This window comes from Loxodonta africana, chromosome 8 (assembly GCF_030014295.1).
Source record: "Loxodonta africana isolate mLoxAfr1 chromosome 8, mLoxAfr1.hap2, whole genome shotgun sequence".
NCBI classification, from domain to species: domain Eukaryota; kingdom Metazoa; phylum Chordata; class Mammalia; order Proboscidea; family Elephantidae; genus Loxodonta; species Loxodonta africana.
Window position 1 is genome coordinate 1,155,498 of NC_087349.1, and position 18,312 is coordinate 1,173,809.

Genomic DNA, 18,312 nt, shown 5'->3' on the forward strand with positions numbered 1-18,312 from the left:
AGCGTCTTTTCTCACCGATCCTCACAATGAAGAGACTACGGCTCCCACTGGCTGTAGGTGAACATTTTAACAGGAACTAGAAGAGGTTCAAAATGTAAACATCATCCTGCTACTGTGCTGAGTCCCTGGCTGTCAGGGCACGGGGAGCTGTGGCCGGCCCCACGCTCTCCTCGGAGCCGCCCCCGCACAGGCTCCACAGGGCGACCAGGACTGGCTGTCAGGGCACGGGGAGCTGTGGCCGGCCCCACGCTCTCCTCGGAGCCGCCCCCGCACAGGCTCCACAGGGAGACCAGGACATGAGACTTGCACACTCAAGTATTCAACACCTGCCGTACACAGCAACCACTGCACTGACCGGCATCTACTCTTAAGCACTGCAGATGTTTGCACTTACCTTTTTCATATATTCAGTAACTGGGTTCTGCTGCAAGAATTCAGTACTCTCCCTGGTGTAAAATCTCTCTGTGTCCGCCAAAAACTGGGATTCAAAGGATTCTTTATACACAGTTAGCGTAGGGCCCTTTGCAAATGCATCGTCTTCATTCAGTCCCAATTCCACTGAAATAAACAGGAAGCACATTTCAATCTCCACGGTGTGATGTTTAAAAGCAACAGAAATAACAGTTACTCTAAAACAAAGATAAGAATGGAAGGGGGCAGGGAAACCAATGGAAATGGAACCAACAGAAAGGAAAGAATGAGAAGGTTCATGCATTGTGAAGACTGTGACCAGTGTCTCTGAACAACTTGTGTAGAAACTGCTGACTGGGAACCTAAGCTGCTGTGTAAATCTTCAGTGAAAACACACAAAGAACGACTCATTTTAAACTTGCAAAGAAACTCCATGCAACTCTAATTTTTTAAAAATTGTATTACTCTAATACATCAGCTTTGCAATCTTAATTTCCCAAACAAAATCAGACGTCTGAATTATTATTCAGCTCCATTCATGGTACTCTACGGACCTATCTATCTACACATCCACTAGACATTACAGGTCTGGTACCTCACTGTGAGACTAGAAAGGAAAATAATTCGCATGTCCATCCCATCAAAAGTTTCCTCAAAGGAACAAAGCAACTTCCAGGTGAAATTACAGAGAATCATGCCGACTCAGGATTACAAGTACCTCGGTAACTGCTAACAATATTCTTGAAAATAGCAGAACAGTTTAATGTGACTCTGTTGGAGCACTGTTATAAATGCCATTTGTCATGGAAACTCTGAGTAAATAAAGAGAAATTGTTTACCGTAAGACTGTACAACTCCACTAATCAGTCTGGTATTGATGGTTTCACCATTTCTTTCCTTTTCGATCAGTTTCAAAACAGCATTTGTTACCTTTAGGAAGAATACACGAAAAATATGAGATACACAGATTATAGAGTACAGTATACGCCATATTACTACGTATCCCATAAGCATTCAAATCCACTAAACAACCCAAGATGAGAGTTACTTTCGACACACTGCAAAGGAATGAGAAAGGCAAAGGCCAAGAAATGAAATTTTTGAAGGATTTAAAAGGAAAACACACACACTCACATGCACACACACTCACTCTTGCATAGTCTGTTTCTCTCTCCTTCTCTCTCACACACACACACACACACACACACACACACACACACACACACACACACACAAAAGCAGGTACCTGTTTATTCAACGGCCTGAAAAGACAGTCTCTCCAAGTCACCAATGCAAGCTGGCGGGAAAAGAAAAAGTATAAAACGTCTATGCTCTTACTATGTTTTTTCAAGACAGAAGTCATAGTAAATAAACTGAATCCTAGATTGTTATTTGTCAATATTTCTAGACGATAACCTGGTGATAATCCATCATTGTGAGGAGATCAAAGGGCCTCTCTCGAGTTAACAACTTCGAAAGGCATAAAAGCACCAATGCTTACGCACATGCGTCTTAACACTTAAAGTAAAATGGAAATCTAGATTTAAGAAGATTTATCAGCCCAAAGAGCAACAATGGATTTTATCTATAAATTTGTTCCCTAGGTCCTAAAACTCTAGTAAGTTCTGTATCTTGGCTGTGTTGGCTATTTCGTAAGTGTATGCTACAGTAAGCACGTCAAAGTGTACACTTCAAACGTATAGTTTATTGTATACAAATTATTCTTCAATTAAGTTGACTTAAAATATCTGAGGACAGACATACGGTTTTTTAAACTGAGAAAATGGATTTCAGTAATTTATTTATAAATGCACATGTCTCTTAAAAAATGAATTTTGTTTATCTTAGAGATCTCCCTCTGAGATTGACACATTTTTCCTATAGCATATTCACTTGGTCTTTAGGCCAGAGATGAAGTTTTTTCCCTTCCCATGTATTTCCATGCACTCCAACAAAAAACATCTCAACGTCACACTCTGTCGCTGTCGCTGCTGCTGCTATAAGGCCAAAGGGTAGGACCGAGTATCAGTTACAGCCTCTCCCAGGCCACGAAGGGGGACACCAGCTGTACTGGGGCCTGAGCCTCACCCCAGGCCCTGTCCTGTTGCGCCCTTGGGACTGAGGGGGCAGTGCCGCAGGCACAAGGGACAGCAGCCACTCTCGCCTCAGGTCAAGTAACAAGGGAGAGACTTTAAGGAGGTCAACGGGGAGGTGCCCGTTGTTGGTCAGAGCCCCACTCCAGGCATTTGCCTCCTTCCCTTGCCACAAAGCACTGAAGGGCCACGTACTCATCAATGAGAACAAAGGAAATTTATCTCCTATTCTGAAGTGTTTAATACTGGGCTAGACCCCGTTACAAGAAGGTGATGTATCTTTAAGAAAATGCACACTTGGAAGGTTTCAAAGGCCCTTACTGAATAGATCTCATAGATTCCTTTCCGTCCTTCATCACACTCACGGCGGACCCAGTGTCGGTTGAGGTAGGCGCAGATCCCGTTCAGCACTTTGCTGGAAAACCGATAGTCTTCCCACTGCTGCGTGTAGAACTTGAGGACGCTTTCATCCATCAGGTCCTCTCCATCCTGAAAACATGTCAACTACAGCTTTAAGATGGCTTATTTGTCACACGACACACTGAAGACGGAAGTCAACACAAACTCACCTCACTAAAATACACCAAGGCATATGGTTTTAGCCAGCTTTTTAAATTATTTTGTACACAAAGATATGCTAATTAATATAAATTGTAACAAGAATACAGCCAGGGAACATGAGACTAAAAACAGGATCTTAACAAAAATCTTTTCACCTCACTAAATATGCACGTAAGCACATGAAAAGTGCAGGAACCTCCAGGGCAGATGACCTAACAAGTGTTTATATGTTCTGATACAAAACACACAGTTTGACAAATAAAACAGGAAGACTTCAATACATGACCATGCATTTTAAATTAAAAAGCTCATCAATTTCTAATGAGCAAATACAACATGGTTAATAATTTATAGAAAGTAAAATTATGGGGTAGAGACCAAAACTTCCAATTTAACAAGTTTTTAAAGACAGATTACATCTTACGAAGAGTTCACCTTCGTGATGGGTAGAAGCCAAATCAACACCAGACACCTTCACACACCTGCTGGCGCCCACAACAGCCAACAGATGACACGGGGGACTTGGTGTTCAAGTTAGAGTCATTATTTCGCTACTTTTTTTTTAAACCATTCTGTTATAATGCTCAGTATGTTGTAAAACATCTTACCTTAAGAAGGTTTGTCAAGTAATTCTTCAAAAACTCTTTAAGTCGTTTGTATAGTTCCAAGCCGACAAACTGGGCTCCTCCGGGTGTCTGTCCCTTCTTAGACTTGGAGGGAGGGACGCCGGCCCCCCGAGCCTGGTTTGACTGGTGCACACTAGTACAGTAGTTGTACACATGGCTTGGAGGACGGTCAAGGAAAGCAACATGTACAGCTGGGTCGACAGTGATCAACACAGACACATTTTCTTACGTTTAAGTATCAGTAAGCTTCTGATACACCAACAAAAACGTGCTCACAACTAGAGTTGAAGTAAGAGCCCACTCTCAACATCAACAGCACTGACTGTCCCCAAGTCCTTGAGGAGTGGGGGATGCACAGCCGGGGGACAGATGTGCAGGAAGAAGGTGAGGTCGGAGTTCCTGGTACGGATGACCTTGTGGGAGACCTCCCTTGGAGAAGACTTAGCCAGCAGTACAAAGGGAAGGTTACAAATGCAATAGAGGAAAAAAGCAATTCTTTACTTTAGGAAAAACAAAAGGCTAATAACTGCAGTCTCTGGGATGCTCGGCTCTGAATATTATTTCCACAAGGGTGAATTAACGAATACTGAAATAACCAAAACGTTAACTTAAAATGATGTAGAAACGGATTTAAACAAAACTACATGTTGGGGATGAAAGATGAAAACCAGAAGAAATGACAGTGCAGGAAGTCAAGTCTCCTAAAAGTCACAGCTGTCTACAACGGACCAAACAAAAAGCAGCAGTATCACACGCTAATGAGAAATATCGGGGTGTCAGCAACAGCCGAAAGGGCTGCCACAGAGGGGTGTGTGTGAGGTGGGCCAGGTGGGCAAGGCAGGAGACCACCCTGTGCTGTAACAAACAGACGCTGAGTTTACCTGCATGCACTATGACGTGGATAAAACTAACAGAAAAACACTGATATTGAGTTAAACGTAAAGATAAACCAGTAAATCAGATCAGAAAGCAAGAGAACTTAAGATTCTAGTGTATTTAGGGATATACTACTTCAAGTCAGTGAGTAAGAGTATTCAAGGAATGGTATTAAGACAAGAGACTATTTCAAAACGTATTCTATATTCCAAAATACATTACAAGGGGATTAAGAATTGAAATATAAAAGTGGAAATCATAGAGGAAATATCAGCGACCCCAGTCTTGGAAGGAAGAAGGTCCTGAGCAGCTCCCCACCCAGGTGCTGGGGCCAACACAGAGGCCGGGCAAGAGCCAGGTTTCCCAGCTCACTGTTGATGGGGGGCACTGCCCCCTGACTTGCTAGGACACAGAGCGGTCAGTGGGGCCCATGGTCAATGCGCAGAGAAACATAGTGGGCCACAGCTCCACACCAAGGGCTGAACTGAAGGGAAACACACCTGTCAAACCAGTTCTCCATGTCCAGTCACTATCAAACCATTTCTGAAAGAAAGTCAAGTCAGCCAAAATAGCAAAGCTAAGCATAACAGCACCATTTGCTACTATCACTTCCCTCCCGACTGGGAGTAAAGCCACCCAGGAAGTCTGCAACAAAGTTGTGTCAGAAACACCCGTCCTCACGAGGCTGTGCTCCAGGCAGCACCAGCGCAGACGCTTGGCAAGATGATGAGCACCTGGTCTGCCGGCACGGATCGTCAAGGAGTAGCCCCCACGGCAAGTAAACCCAAACCCACAGACCCCTCTCAAAAGCAGACAACTCTCAAAACTCATGATTAACTACAAAATTTCATTTTAATATGTTCAGAGCACTCTGAGTACATAGATTGTGAATCGCATTAGGGAGAAAAGAAACTGAACACGCCACATTGGCACTAATAAAAACAATCATTTGGCAGTCCATGGTATATTCAATATTCTTCATCAACACGATAACTGAAAGGCATCAATTATCCGGTCTTCCTCACGCATTGCCCAGCTTTTGCATGCATATGAGGTGACTGGAAACACATGGCTGGGGTCAGGTGCACCTTAGTCTTTGAAGTGTCATCTTTGCTTTTTCACATATTAAAGAGGTCTTTTGCAGCAGATATGCCCAATACGATATGTTGTTTCATTTCTTGACTGCTGCGTCCATGGGCGTTGACTGTAGATCCAAGTAAAATGAAATCCTTGACAACTCCCCATCTTTTCCCATTTATCATGAAGTTGCTTATTGGTCTGGTTGTGAGGATTTTTGTTTTATGCTGGTGTATAACATACTGAAGGATTATATATTATATAAGATAGATATATAATTTGTCAATCATGAAATCTATTTTAACAGTACTAGATCAGTTCCAAGATTCTATAGAAGAATTCTGATCCAAAAATCCTGATCAAATGGGGAAAAATGCAGAACAGAACTTCAAATTCTCACAGAACCAAGACTTTCTGGAGCCATGGAAGCTTGATGAACCCCTGAAACTATTGCCCTGAGACAATCATTAAACCTTAAACTAAAAACAACCCCTGAGATTTTCTTCAACTTTGAGTTTTTAGCTTAATTAGTAAAGAACATCTGCCTTCAGCATTATGCTCTTTTAAGATCTATCTATATGGGATCAAACTGACAACAGCAACTTGAAAGATCAGATAGGAAACTTAGGGGACAGTGAGTTTATGTCAATGGGGAAGGAACAACTCAGAAAAGGAGGGTAAGAACGGTTGTACAACTCAAAGAATGTAATCAACGTCACTAATGTCACTGAATTGTACAGGTAGAAACTGCTGAATTGGCATATGTTTTGCTGCGTATATTCTCAAAAATAATAACGGAATAAATTTTATACATACATATATATAATATACATGGAAACCCTGGTGGCATAGGGCTTAAGAGCTATGGCTGCTGACTAAAAAAGGACAGCAGTTCAAATCCACTAGGCACTCCCTGGAAACCCTACAGGGCAGTTCTCTGTCCTATAGGGTGACTATGAGTCAGAATTGGCTCAACGGCAACAGGTGTGTTTTTTTTGGTGTGTGTATATATATTTATATATACATATACACATATACACACGCATACACATACATACACACACACAAAGTACCAGATTAGTAATGAAAAGTAGAGAAAATTTTTGCAAGTGAGTATAATTTGGGACTCACACTTGCATAAGGAAATGAAGATAATAAAAACTAACACGGAATATTTTTAGAAACATGTTCTATTCTGAAAACCCTAAAGCACAGGTAAGTGTTTGAAAACCTACCCTGACCTGCTTCCAGAGACGGCTGCCTCCGTGCAGCGGGAGGCACCAGGCGGTCAGATCACAGCCGGCTCGCAGTGGCGAGTCTACGCCTCACCCCACGGCAGTGATGCTCCTTAAGAGTCCCATCCAGTCCTTCCTGGCGAAGATTCAGGTTCTCTTTCACCGATTCCTACCACTAAAGTATACTGGAGAGCTCTGCACGTACAACTATTTCGTTAGGAGAGAATTAGATGTTTAAAAGTGACTGCTGGGCCAAGGGCACACCTACATCTTCAGAAGTGATTTCTGTGTGCGTCTCCAGAAGGACTGTGCCAGCCAGCATGCACTGCACGGGAGGGGCGTGCTGGCCTGCACTCCCCCACACTGGCTGTAACCATTTCTTTAAAACCGTTTCCAACCTAACCAGCAAACAGTCAGCTTAGTAATCAGGAGCCTGGAGCTCTCTATGTGCCTACTGAGCTTTGCGTTTCTTTTCGTGAGCCGGTTCTGTCCTTCAGCACCTTATTTTAAAAGCCTGGAGGATGACAGGTTACATTTGGAAAAAAATATGAAAAACCTTTCTATGTTAGGTTTATTTGACATGAGTCATGCTTGTTAGGTGAGCAAAATCAGGGTAACCAAGCTCTGGAGTAAAAAGTGCAAGACAAAAAAGGCCCAGGTGTATTCAGTTGGATGCAGGTCATCATGAATCCACGGTGGCAAAAGTGTACACTATTCCTTTTGTGTGATTTTTCTATGAGACTGTGATTTTTCATAAAACAAAGAGAGAACTGTGATGAGGCAGGCTAAGGAGAAGGGCCACTGGAACCTTCGTGACAAAAACCCGCCACAGAGGAAGGGGTGGCAGGTGCAGAAGCCAGGGAGGGGGACGGCAATGGTACGCCCGCACAGCCCAGGGGTGGCCGAGCTCATTGCCCGCACAAAGCACAGCGGCAGGCACCCGGCAGATCGGCGGGTGAGCCCAGGAAGCATGCACTGTATCACCAACATTACTGCAGAGGGCAGAGCATGACCCTGGACGTCCCTGGGCAACAGCTGGCAACAGGCAGACTGGAAAAAGTCAACGACATCCCCACTCTCCTGGTTGGAGGAAAAAGGGGCTTTGAAAACAGCTAAGAAAGCAGAAACTATTCAGCTCATAGTACTACAGGGAGGAAAGAAACAAAAACCTGCACATGTCTGTGGGAAGACCTGCCTAAGCAGATACGAAACCACAGAAGTTTAGACACAGTCTGAGGGAGGGCCGCATCCAGTGATGCGAGGCATATGAGGACCGCAGAAGGAGGAGTCTGACTCGGGAAGGAGGGGCAGGTGGGTCTGGGGCAGCAAAACAAAGGGAGCCTCAAGCAGTGACCTCAACTCGAGGCAGAGAGCTGTCCCTGTGACCCTGTGGGCCCCTCACACCAGTGGTCTCTGCGTCCCACCTTCCCTCTACTCTGGGACCTTGTCTGCATCCTAGCCTAACACGATACCCCAAGTACAGCCGGTGCCCCATACGTTCCAAAGGAAGGAGCCCCTCCTGCAGAAAACTATTCTTATAAGTTCACCCAAACACAGGAAAGACATTATAGAAAATGAGGACTGAACAGACAGACAGTTCTCAGAGCAGAGATGAAGCCTTTCAGAAGAGGCTGGCAACAAAGCCAAAGGAGCTAAAACTTTGGGTGTGAAGTACTCTGAGACTTTTTTCTTTCCCCAAATTCCCTTCTCTCCTCTTTGCCCTTTTGAGTTGGAGCTGTCAGGACAGTGTGTATGCTGTATGATAACTCACCTTCCTGCTACAGCAGCCACAACAGCAGGGCCCAGCGGCCTCTAGGCAGGTTTGATTCACACCCAGACCTGGGCCCCTTTCCCAAGACAGCACGCTGCATCTGCGTCTCCAGGACAGACAGCCTGTCAGCCTCCTCTCTTGCATTCCCACCCATCTTCCTCCACCAACAGCTGCTGAGCCCCCGGCTCTGAGTGCAACTCTGGGCCAGTGAGGTGCATGCACACCATCCCTCCTTCTCTGTGCCAAAAGCACCTCCTGATCTCAGGCGCACCCTCCAGACGGCATGTGGGGCACCCTGTCACACACCCTCCTGACAACAGCATAAGGCGTCCCTGTCACACATTCTCCACAGCAGTGTGGGGCGTCCTCGTCACACACTCTCATGACAGCACGTAGGGTACCCTGTCACAGTCTCATGACAGCATGTGGGGTGCCCTGTCACACACCCTCATGACAACAGTGTAGTGTCCATCACATATCCTTACAACAATAGCATGAGGTATGTGTCACACACCTTCACAACAGTGTAAGGTGTCCCTGTCACACATCTTCACAACAGCGTGAGACATCCCTGTCACACGCCCTCACGAAGACAGCGTGAGGCGTCCCTCCTGTCACACACCCTCACGACGACAGCGTGAGGCATCCCTGTCACACGCTCTCACGACAACAGCGTGAGGCATCCCTGTCATGCACTCAGGACAACAGTGTGGGCGTCCCTGTCACACATCCTCATGACAACAGGACCCACACTAGCCATCATTATACAAATAATGTCTAAAGAGTTAAAACAAGACGTGTTAGACTGCCGTGAAAAGGAACTTGAAACAAGGAGCACTGTGCCCACGCATCTTGACAGATGAAGAGAATAAATGAAGGCTGACATCTCTAATTTTTCAAAGGAAACTGGAAAAAATTAAGACAATTTTAAAAAAAGAATACCAATCAGGGATGAAACATGAGGTTCTAGTAGGCCTTAGGAAAGAAACAGCAGAGTTACCATGGAAATTTCAGCATCTTGTTTTATGTCATCAATACTATTCACAGAAAATAAATCCTGATAGGAGCTAGTTACCAATCAGGAGTATCCTATAAAACTTCTAAAGCACGAAAACGTGGTCTAAAGTTAACATGGACTCTCCATCATGAGGATCCCATGCGTTTTATAAAATGCAAGCCTTTTATAAAAGCCAATGACAAAACTTGGCATTACCCAATCTAGTCACCTGCTTTACTCAGAACACATGCCAGAACCATTTCTGACAGTCTCCAAAAATTAAATCCATTTTGAGTGAAAATTCCCCACAATTGGTTCTCAAAATAATGTGATGCTAATACTTGGCTGCTGACCAAAATGTCAGCAGTTAAATCCATCAGCACTCCTTGGAAATCCTATAAGGCAGTTCTACTCTGTCCTATAGGGTCACCATGAGTTGCAATCAGCTCAAATGCAACGGGTTAACGGGTTTAATTTTGAAGACAATTCCGAAAGTTCCAAAAATGTTGCTCATGGAAGCAAAATTATTGGCAACTGCGCATATGCCAATGTGAACGTTTTTATAAAGTTCTGGATGTTTGTCACAACCCAAAAAAGCCTCATGAATGTACAGGTATGTCAGTTAATATTAACCAGCTAAACACATCTTCAGCAATTAGTTCAGATTCTCCAATCTTAATAAATGTATGAAGCTTTTGCCTTCTCAGACAAAACTGGAAGGAAAAGTGTAATAACCAGTAGTGGCAATCTTAAAAAAATTAAAACTGCACATATCTGAACAACTATAAATTATAATTACTGGTAGACTAAAAGAACCCAGTAATGGCTGCAAGCAGACAAAGCTTCTACTTCCTCACAGTCTCTAAGAGCAGAACACTCTACGAGACCTGGGACCCATCTAATTTAGTCAAAAATTACATATTAACAAATTCTCCATAGAGACACATCAGCAATTAAACTTCCTCAGTCTAAACAGCAGTGCTCTCCTGCTTTCCGGTAGACCAGAAACACAACCTGGCATCTCTTCTTTCCACCGCAACCACCACCTTTGGCTCTACTACTTATAAGAACTAAAAATAAAAAGCACTGTACCTAGCAAGCCACAACCCTCTTGAGTGGAATAATAAACCATTTCATTTGGCAAAGACTCCACCTTCCTTCAAAGTGTTCTATAGACCATAGGATGCAACAGTCCGTTCCTAAGTACATACTCAAGAGAAAACCCACACACAATTTGTACATGATGCTCATAAGAACGTTATTCACAAGAGCCAAAAAAGCAGAAACAACTCAATGTTCACCAACAGACCAACGGATAAGCCAAATGTGGTGTATCCATACAACAGAAGTGAGAAGAAGCCAGTCACGGAAGACCACACACTGCATGACTTCACTTATATGAAATGTCCAGAATAAGCAAATCCAATGAGACAGGAGTAGGCTGGTGGTTGCCAGCGGCTGGGAGGTGGGAGGAATAGGGGAGTGACTGATAACGGGTGCGGGGTTTCTTTTTGGGGTGATGAAATATTCTAAAACTGCATAGTTTTGATGGTTGCATAATTCTGCAAACATACTAAAAACCACTGACTTGTCCATTTTAAAATTATGATAAGTGAATTCTATCTCAATAAAGCTATTATAAAAAAGCAAAGTGCCCCACAATGTAAGTATATATATGCACATATATGAATACATGTATATACATACAATAAATGCTAACTGAATTAATTCTGAGATAGGCACACAGTGTCACAGCTATTTCATGTTAATTTGAGAATTCGAAAACATGGGCCTAGTTGGGGCATTCTGGAATATCACATAACCAAGTCTGATAATCACTGACACATATTAAAGACTTAAGCTTAACTGTCCATTGAACTATCAACTTTTAAATTCCTAGAATCAGCAACCCAGTAGTAATCTGCTCTCTAGCTTTAGTTTCAATTTCCTACATAACAATGGAATCGAGATACCTTCAGAACGTGCAACACAGAGCAGCAGCGACACCGTTCACACCTCAAGGACTGCGTGGCCCTGTCCTGGCACACATCACAGACCTAGCTAACGAGTGGATGACATCACCTTGCCAAACAGCCACAAGAGTAAACGTGGGCACTCTCCTTGTAGACGGGGGATAAGCTCTGCCTGTGAGGAACCACCAGTCTCTGCCCAGGACTCAGCTGTGTCCACAGCGCCAAGACAGCATGGCAATTTTGACAAGAGGTCTGGGCTGTGGGCTCTGGTTTACGGACCCCGCCTCAGTCCAGCACGGCTCAGCAGCCTTCTGTGATAACAGAAGCATTCTATCTGGCTATTGAGCCCTGAAAGATGGCTCCTGAAGCTGAGGAAGTAACTTCTGAATTATTAACTACCATTATTATGAATTTAAGTAGCCACTTGTGGCCAGTGACTACTGAATTAACAGCACTGCTTTAGACTACTAACTAGCCAATTTCACCACTGTTCAAAAAGAAATGAGTAAATTACTTAATTTTTAAAGCTGAAAAGGAATGCTGTGATTACATGACAGAAAACATGACATAAAACGCTGATACCGCACAGCTGGTAACACCAAGTACCCGAACGTCTGCAAGCTTGAACGCAGCCCAGTGGCAGGATACGTATAGAGCTCCATGTACCTGGACTTGGCCATACTCTGCCTGGTGTAGACCTGCTGGATTCCAGCTCTGAGGTCATCCCAGATCTGGTCCAGACCAATCTGTTTCAGCCCATGGGGGTTCTGGCTCCGGTTCGATGACATTGTGAGCTATAGTCTCAAGTCGTCCAGGGCAGCAAACTGTATTCCAGACCCAGCTAATTCTCCATTAGATGGAAATACACAGTATCATCCCAAAGTTATTCACAGCAGCTCAGGATGGGTGTCCCTGAAATGCAGAGAAGATGCTCTCATTGCAGACAAACCTGGGGAAGAAACACAAAGTGGTCATTAATCCTCTTGGGGCGTGGGTTGGGGGGTAAGCAAGTATCCCACATAAACTGACACAAAAACCTTCAGCCTCACAAGGGGTCTGTGAATCTCACCACGCCGTTCTTCAAGATGAGGGGAAGTGGTCACTCCCTTTTCAGAAGGGGGTTTGGCCAGAATTATCAACATTTAAAATGTATCCTGGATCCTGAATGGCCTGGGTTCGACACTCTGCCTCCTACCTTGGATAAATTCCTGAACTTCTCTAAGCCTCAATTTCCAAGTCTACAAAATGGGGGCCAAGCTCCTCCTCAAATGGTGTTGTGAAGTTTAAATAAGGTAATGTACATTAAATACTGAACACACAGTGAGTGCCTGACAAACAGTAACTGCTATATGTGAGTCCCTTAAGTAGTACAAACTCAATTTCAACTCAAATGCTACAAAAATCCAGACATCGCTTTTGCCTCTAAGTGATTTGCCCCGATTCTATAAATTAAGGTCAAACACACCATGAGCAGATGCTGTCGCAGAAGCCAGTGGTAAGGAGTGTTAAACAAAGCAAGGTAACTTAAACCAGAGTGTAACAAGAAGGCATGAAATAAGGTTTCTGAAAATGTAAAAAGAAACAAAGCACTGACTTAAAATGGTGCTCTATCTTTTAAAAATAGTCTGTATTTGAGTTAGTGAAAATACAATTAAAATACACTGCTAAAAAATAAAACAAGACTATAAAGAATCCTGATCAAAAGCGGGAAAACGCAGACAAGAATTTCAAATTCTCAAGGACTTTAGACTTTCTAGAGCCATGGAAGGTAGATGAACCCTGAAACTATTGTCCTGAGATCATCTTTAAACTTAAAATCGAGTCATCTTAAAAACTAAAAACAGTTTAGCTTTTACTAGTAAAAAAGATCTGCCTTGAGCGTTATACTCTTTTAAGAACTACCTATTGCAGCCTGGTGGTGTAGCAGTTGAGAATTCGGCTGCTAACCAAAAGGTCTACAGTTTGAATCCACCAGCCGTTCCTTGGAAACCCTTTAGGGTAGGTTCTACTCTGTCCTATAGGGTCGCTATGAGTTGGAATCGACTCAGTGGCAGTGGGTTTGGTATTTCTGTTTGTTTGTTTATAGGGGACCAAACTGACAACAGCAAATGGAAAGACTGGATAGGAACCATACGGGACAGTGAGTTTATGTTAATGAGAAAGAAACAACTCAGAGAAGGAGGGTGAGAATGGCTGCACAACTGGAAGGACGTAATCAATGTCACTAAACTCTTCGTGAATATTCTCAACAATATAAAACTTAGATGAAAAAACAAGACTCAATTTAGCAAGAACATATGAAGTAATAGGCATATTCTACTGCTTTAGGTGGGGAAGTAGGTTCGCTGATGTCTACTGTATGCGTCTTAACTTATATTTTATGCACTGTTTGATATGAGGATGGATTTAGCAGGTTAGAGGGAACTGCACACCATTTAGAATTGAGACTGGAAAGCTCCCAAGCTGCGAAGTTCTTAAATTCCATTAGAAAGTCCTTAAGCTGCATTAGCAATTCTTTGGCCTTCCAGTGAAACCCAGGGTTCCGACTCATAGCGACCCTGTAGAATAGAGTAGAACTGCCCCATAGTTTCCAAGGCTTGGGCCTCAGTGAGTGTGAACTGCCCACAAGAAGACAAAGGCTTCAAGGAAGAACTCTGTAGAGAATTTTAACCGTGTGTCCCTCGGCACTTAACTGTAAGGATTTAAGGAGGAAGAGAAGCACAGGCTGCAGGAGGGCCCTCCCACTCTGCCCACCTTCAAGCCAACAGCTTGCCAGGAACCCCCCTGTTCCCAGATCTCCCAAAGACCAAAAGCCCACATGTCCAACACTGAGCTCCTTTCCTTGGCCTTCTCTCCACCTCAGTGCTCAGCTCAGTCTGAGAGGTCACAGAACCACCACCAGATTCTCTTAACTGCCTGGCCATCTGGTCCTGCCTATTCTCTCTTCACATACAGACACCTTACTGTCCTCCCCATTGCTCCATCATGACATTCGAGTAAGGGTCATGTGCAGCCTCTCGACTGGTCTCTCCACCATCAAACTCCCCGCCCCGCCCCTCCACGTCCTGTCCTGGTAAGAGAAGTTAGCTTTGATCCCTACATTCTCACCTGGCCATGAAATCAGCCCCATCAATTCCACCTCCACCTCCCCCGAACCACCAGAGTTGAGGAGTACTGCCTCTTACCTGGGTCACTAACAAAGTCCCCTCCAACCTGCCCACCACACTGCTGTCCAAGTTAACACCCTCAACACACACAGGCATTCGGTCTGTTAAATGAACAAACCCCGGCCTCCTCCACATACACTTCATTACTCCCATGTCCAGGGCACCTCAAACCCTGCTGTCCCAATAGCTGTGCCACGTGGTTCACTATTAAGGAAAGGGTCTGGCTGTCCCATAGGTGGCTGTCTAGCTCTGACTCAGGCTGCCCCTGCTCGGTGTTCTCCACATACAAGTGGGAGATGCTGGCTCAGGAAGGTCATCCAGCTGCCCTGAGTGCCTGTAACGAGTGGCAGGCAGGGTCCAGACCCAGGCGTGAGGGTCCCAAAGCCCAGGCTCTCCATCCCCACCCAGGACAGGTCAACCTCCAACAGCTGCGCTTCCGCTGGAGCCACACCATGACCAGGGACGGCACCACAGCGCGTATGTGTGAGGACAGGACCAAACCTGCAGCTGGACACGCCAGGAGGGTCTGGCAAGCCCACACAGGTGACTTGTATGTACACTCACATCCCCAAAACTTCTGAAGGTTTCTATTTCATTTGCATCCTCACTGATTAGCACTTGAATGTCAATTATTTTTAATTTTCACCCTTTTTTAATCAAGAAGGAATCCTAACTTAAAGACTCCAGAATGGGGGCTACTGTCTTGTAAATATAGAACCATTTGTACATTCGGTAATTAGGGTTCTATTTGTGCATCAGCAAGAAGGCTACTTAATACCTCACATACGACCACACACGACCTCACAGCTGAAATTCAAGCTTTGCAATATATAAAGCTTAAATATATTATTAAACTTACTCCCCTTATAAAATGTAAACATATTATTCCCTTACTGTATGGGAGCAAGGAAACCCTGGTAAGAGCTATGGCTGTTAACCAAAAGGTCAGCAGTTCAAATCCACCTGGTGTTCAGTGGAAACTCTATGGGGCAGTTCTACTCTGTCCTATAGTGTCCCTATGAGCTGGAATCGACTTGATGGCAATGGGTTTGGTTTTTTTTTTTTTTTTTTTGGTATGAGAGCAAGGGAATTTCTATTCAAACAAATTACAACTGACATGCATAGAAAAATTTCAGTTAGTATTCTAACAGACAGCTTTCTAGAGACACTGGCTGAGCTTTGTCTCTAGCTATTTAAAGCCATGTGAAATCTTTAAGTCCCACTGCTATAAAGTCAAGAAGCAACATAAACACATGCCCAAATAGGAAACAGGGTCTGTCTGCTACTGCTCAAACAACTAATTCAAAGCCAAATTCTTAAGACATCAACGGGTCATACGTGCTTGAGATGCCTCAGTGATGTCTTGACTCAAAGCTAGTGACTTAAACATCTGGTGCATTAAAAACCAGATATAAGATACTTGTATACCTATGTTCACTGCAGCACTGTTCACAACAGCCAAAAGGTGAAACTAATCCAAGTGTCCATCAACAGAGGGATGGACATACCAATTGTGGTCCATCCATACAATGGAACACTATTCAGTCACAGAAATGAAGGCCTGATACATGTTACAACATGAGTAAACCTTGAAAATATGATGCTAAGTGAAATAAGTGAGACAAAAAGAACACGTTATATGATCCCTGTAAGAACAGCACCAACTGTAAAATGGTGGAGGTATGTGATTTCCTCTAACTTCACAAGGTCAAAAGAGAATCACCACCACCAACAGCCCAAGGCTGATTCCTACGAGGCAGAGTCCAGACATACCTCTTCTCTCCAACCTTTTTACCAATTCTGACACCAACCCCCCCAGCCCACGGCAGTCTCTACTCCCCTGCAGGGTTCAATAATTTGTTGCAATGGCCACACAGAACTCACAGACAATACTCACGATTATGGGGTTTATTATGGAAATACCAGGTTACAATTCAGGATCTGAAACAACTCAGAGTATAAGTTCTTCTGTCAGGACAGCCTCTTCTCAGCTGTGCCCGCAGGTACACCTTTCTCTGGCCCCTTAGCTCCCCAGCCCGGCTTCTGTCCTGCTTGGGCAAGTGTTACAAAGCTCTTTAGCTCTGCCAGTAAGTGGCCGGGGCACCCTATTCCACCAGTAAGTCTCGGCCTGAAGGCACTCAGCTGTCTTGCTTGGAGCGAGCCTCCAAGTGCCCAGAGGCACTCTACTCTGCCAGCAAGCTTGTGTGCAAAGGTGCTCAGCTTTCTCGCTCTGTGGGCCAGGAAGCCCACGATGCTGTCTCCTGCCATCTCCACTGTTACAGCTCTCTTTCTCTCTCTCTGTCTCCTGGGTCTAGTAGGGTCTCAGCACAGAAATTGCGGGTCCAAAGGACATGCTCTGTTCCTATCTCCTGTTGCTTGTAGCTAGGTCCCCCCTTTCTGCCTCTGGGATGGCTCATTTTTAGCTTAGCGTAATTGCAAAACTGACCAATTCCCTCATTAGGGTCCCATACATTTTATCGGCATGGTCCTACCCCCAGAGGGGTTCCATACACCTTATTTGCACTGCCCCACCCCCACAAGGGTGCCATACACCTTATCTGCATTTTTAGCAAGCTATCCAATCCCCTCGGTGGGCCACAAGCATCTTATACGCACAGTGCAACTCAACCTTTTGGTGGAAATTACAAGACCATGGTAAAAAAGACCACATAGAAGCAATCCATCACACTACAATTCCATTCATATGAAGTACTAAAAATAGGCAAATGCACACAGACCAAAGTTTATTAGTGGTTAGCAGGAACCTTCAACGAGATGGACATAGTGGCTCCAACAAACAGGCTCAAGCGTAACGACGATTGTGAGGATGGCACAGGACTGAGCAGTGTTTCATTATGTTGCACAAAGGTTGCTCTCTTGGTCACCTGGTGCCGTTGAAACAGAAATACCACAAGTCAATGGCTTAACAAACAGAAGTTTATTCCCGCACTGTTCAGTAGGCTAGAAGTCCGAATTCAGGGTGCCAGCTCCAGGGGAAGGCTTTCTCTCTGTCAGTTCTGAAGGAAGGTCCTTGTCATCAATCTTCTCCTGGTCTAGGAGCTTCTCCACACAGGAACCCCAGGTCCACAGGACACGCTCTGCTTCCAGCGCTGCATTCTTGGTAGTATGCAGTCCTCATTCTCCTAGTTCATCTGGGTGGTGACTCCACCCTTTGAGACCCAGAAGTGGTAGCCATACCCTCTGAGACTGAGATAGCTCTTTCTGTGCTCCTTGTCTCTTCAGCTTCTGCTTCCTGGTTCCTTGGCCTCTCAGCCTCTCAGCCCCTTGGGCCTCACCACCCATGTCTGCCCTGCTGAGGGGCAAGTGTTCCAGAGGACTTAAGCTCCACTGATAAGTGCCTGGAGGCACCCCAATCCGCCAGTAAACTTTGGCTGGAAGGCACTCAGTTCTCTTGCCCTGTGGGTCGGCAAGCCCAGCTCTACTGATAAGTGCCTGGGGGAACCCCACTCTGCCAGGAAGCTTCCTGTGCACAGGCACACAGCTCTCTCACTCGGTGGATTGGCT

General features: G+C 44.7%; 1 protein-coding gene across 5 annotated transcripts in view; it reads right to left on the minus strand.

The window, feature by feature from the left end:
- Window positions 1-18,312, minus strand: part of CUL1 (cullin 1) — an 82,244-nt gene that overhangs the window by 30,546 nt on the left and 33,386 nt on the right. For all 5 annotated transcript variants that reach the window (XM_064289588.1, XM_064289590.1, XM_023539560.2 and 2 more), the window contains 6 exons: window positions 12,269-12,569; window positions 3,674-3,848; window positions 2,826-2,993; window positions 1,658-1,708; window positions 1,251-1,341; window positions 395-558 (listed from right to left, as the gene is read on the minus strand). In XM_064289588.1, coding sequence (XP_064145658.1) covers window positions 395-558; window positions 1,251-1,341; window positions 1,658-1,708; window positions 2,826-2,993; window positions 3,674-3,848; window positions 12,269-12,408 — 789 coding nt within the window. In that variant the 5' untranslated portion in view covers window positions 12,409-12,569. The remainder of the gene's footprint in view (window positions 1-394; window positions 559-1,250; window positions 1,342-1,657; window positions 1,709-2,825; window positions 2,994-3,673; window positions 3,849-12,268; window positions 12,570-18,312) is intronic.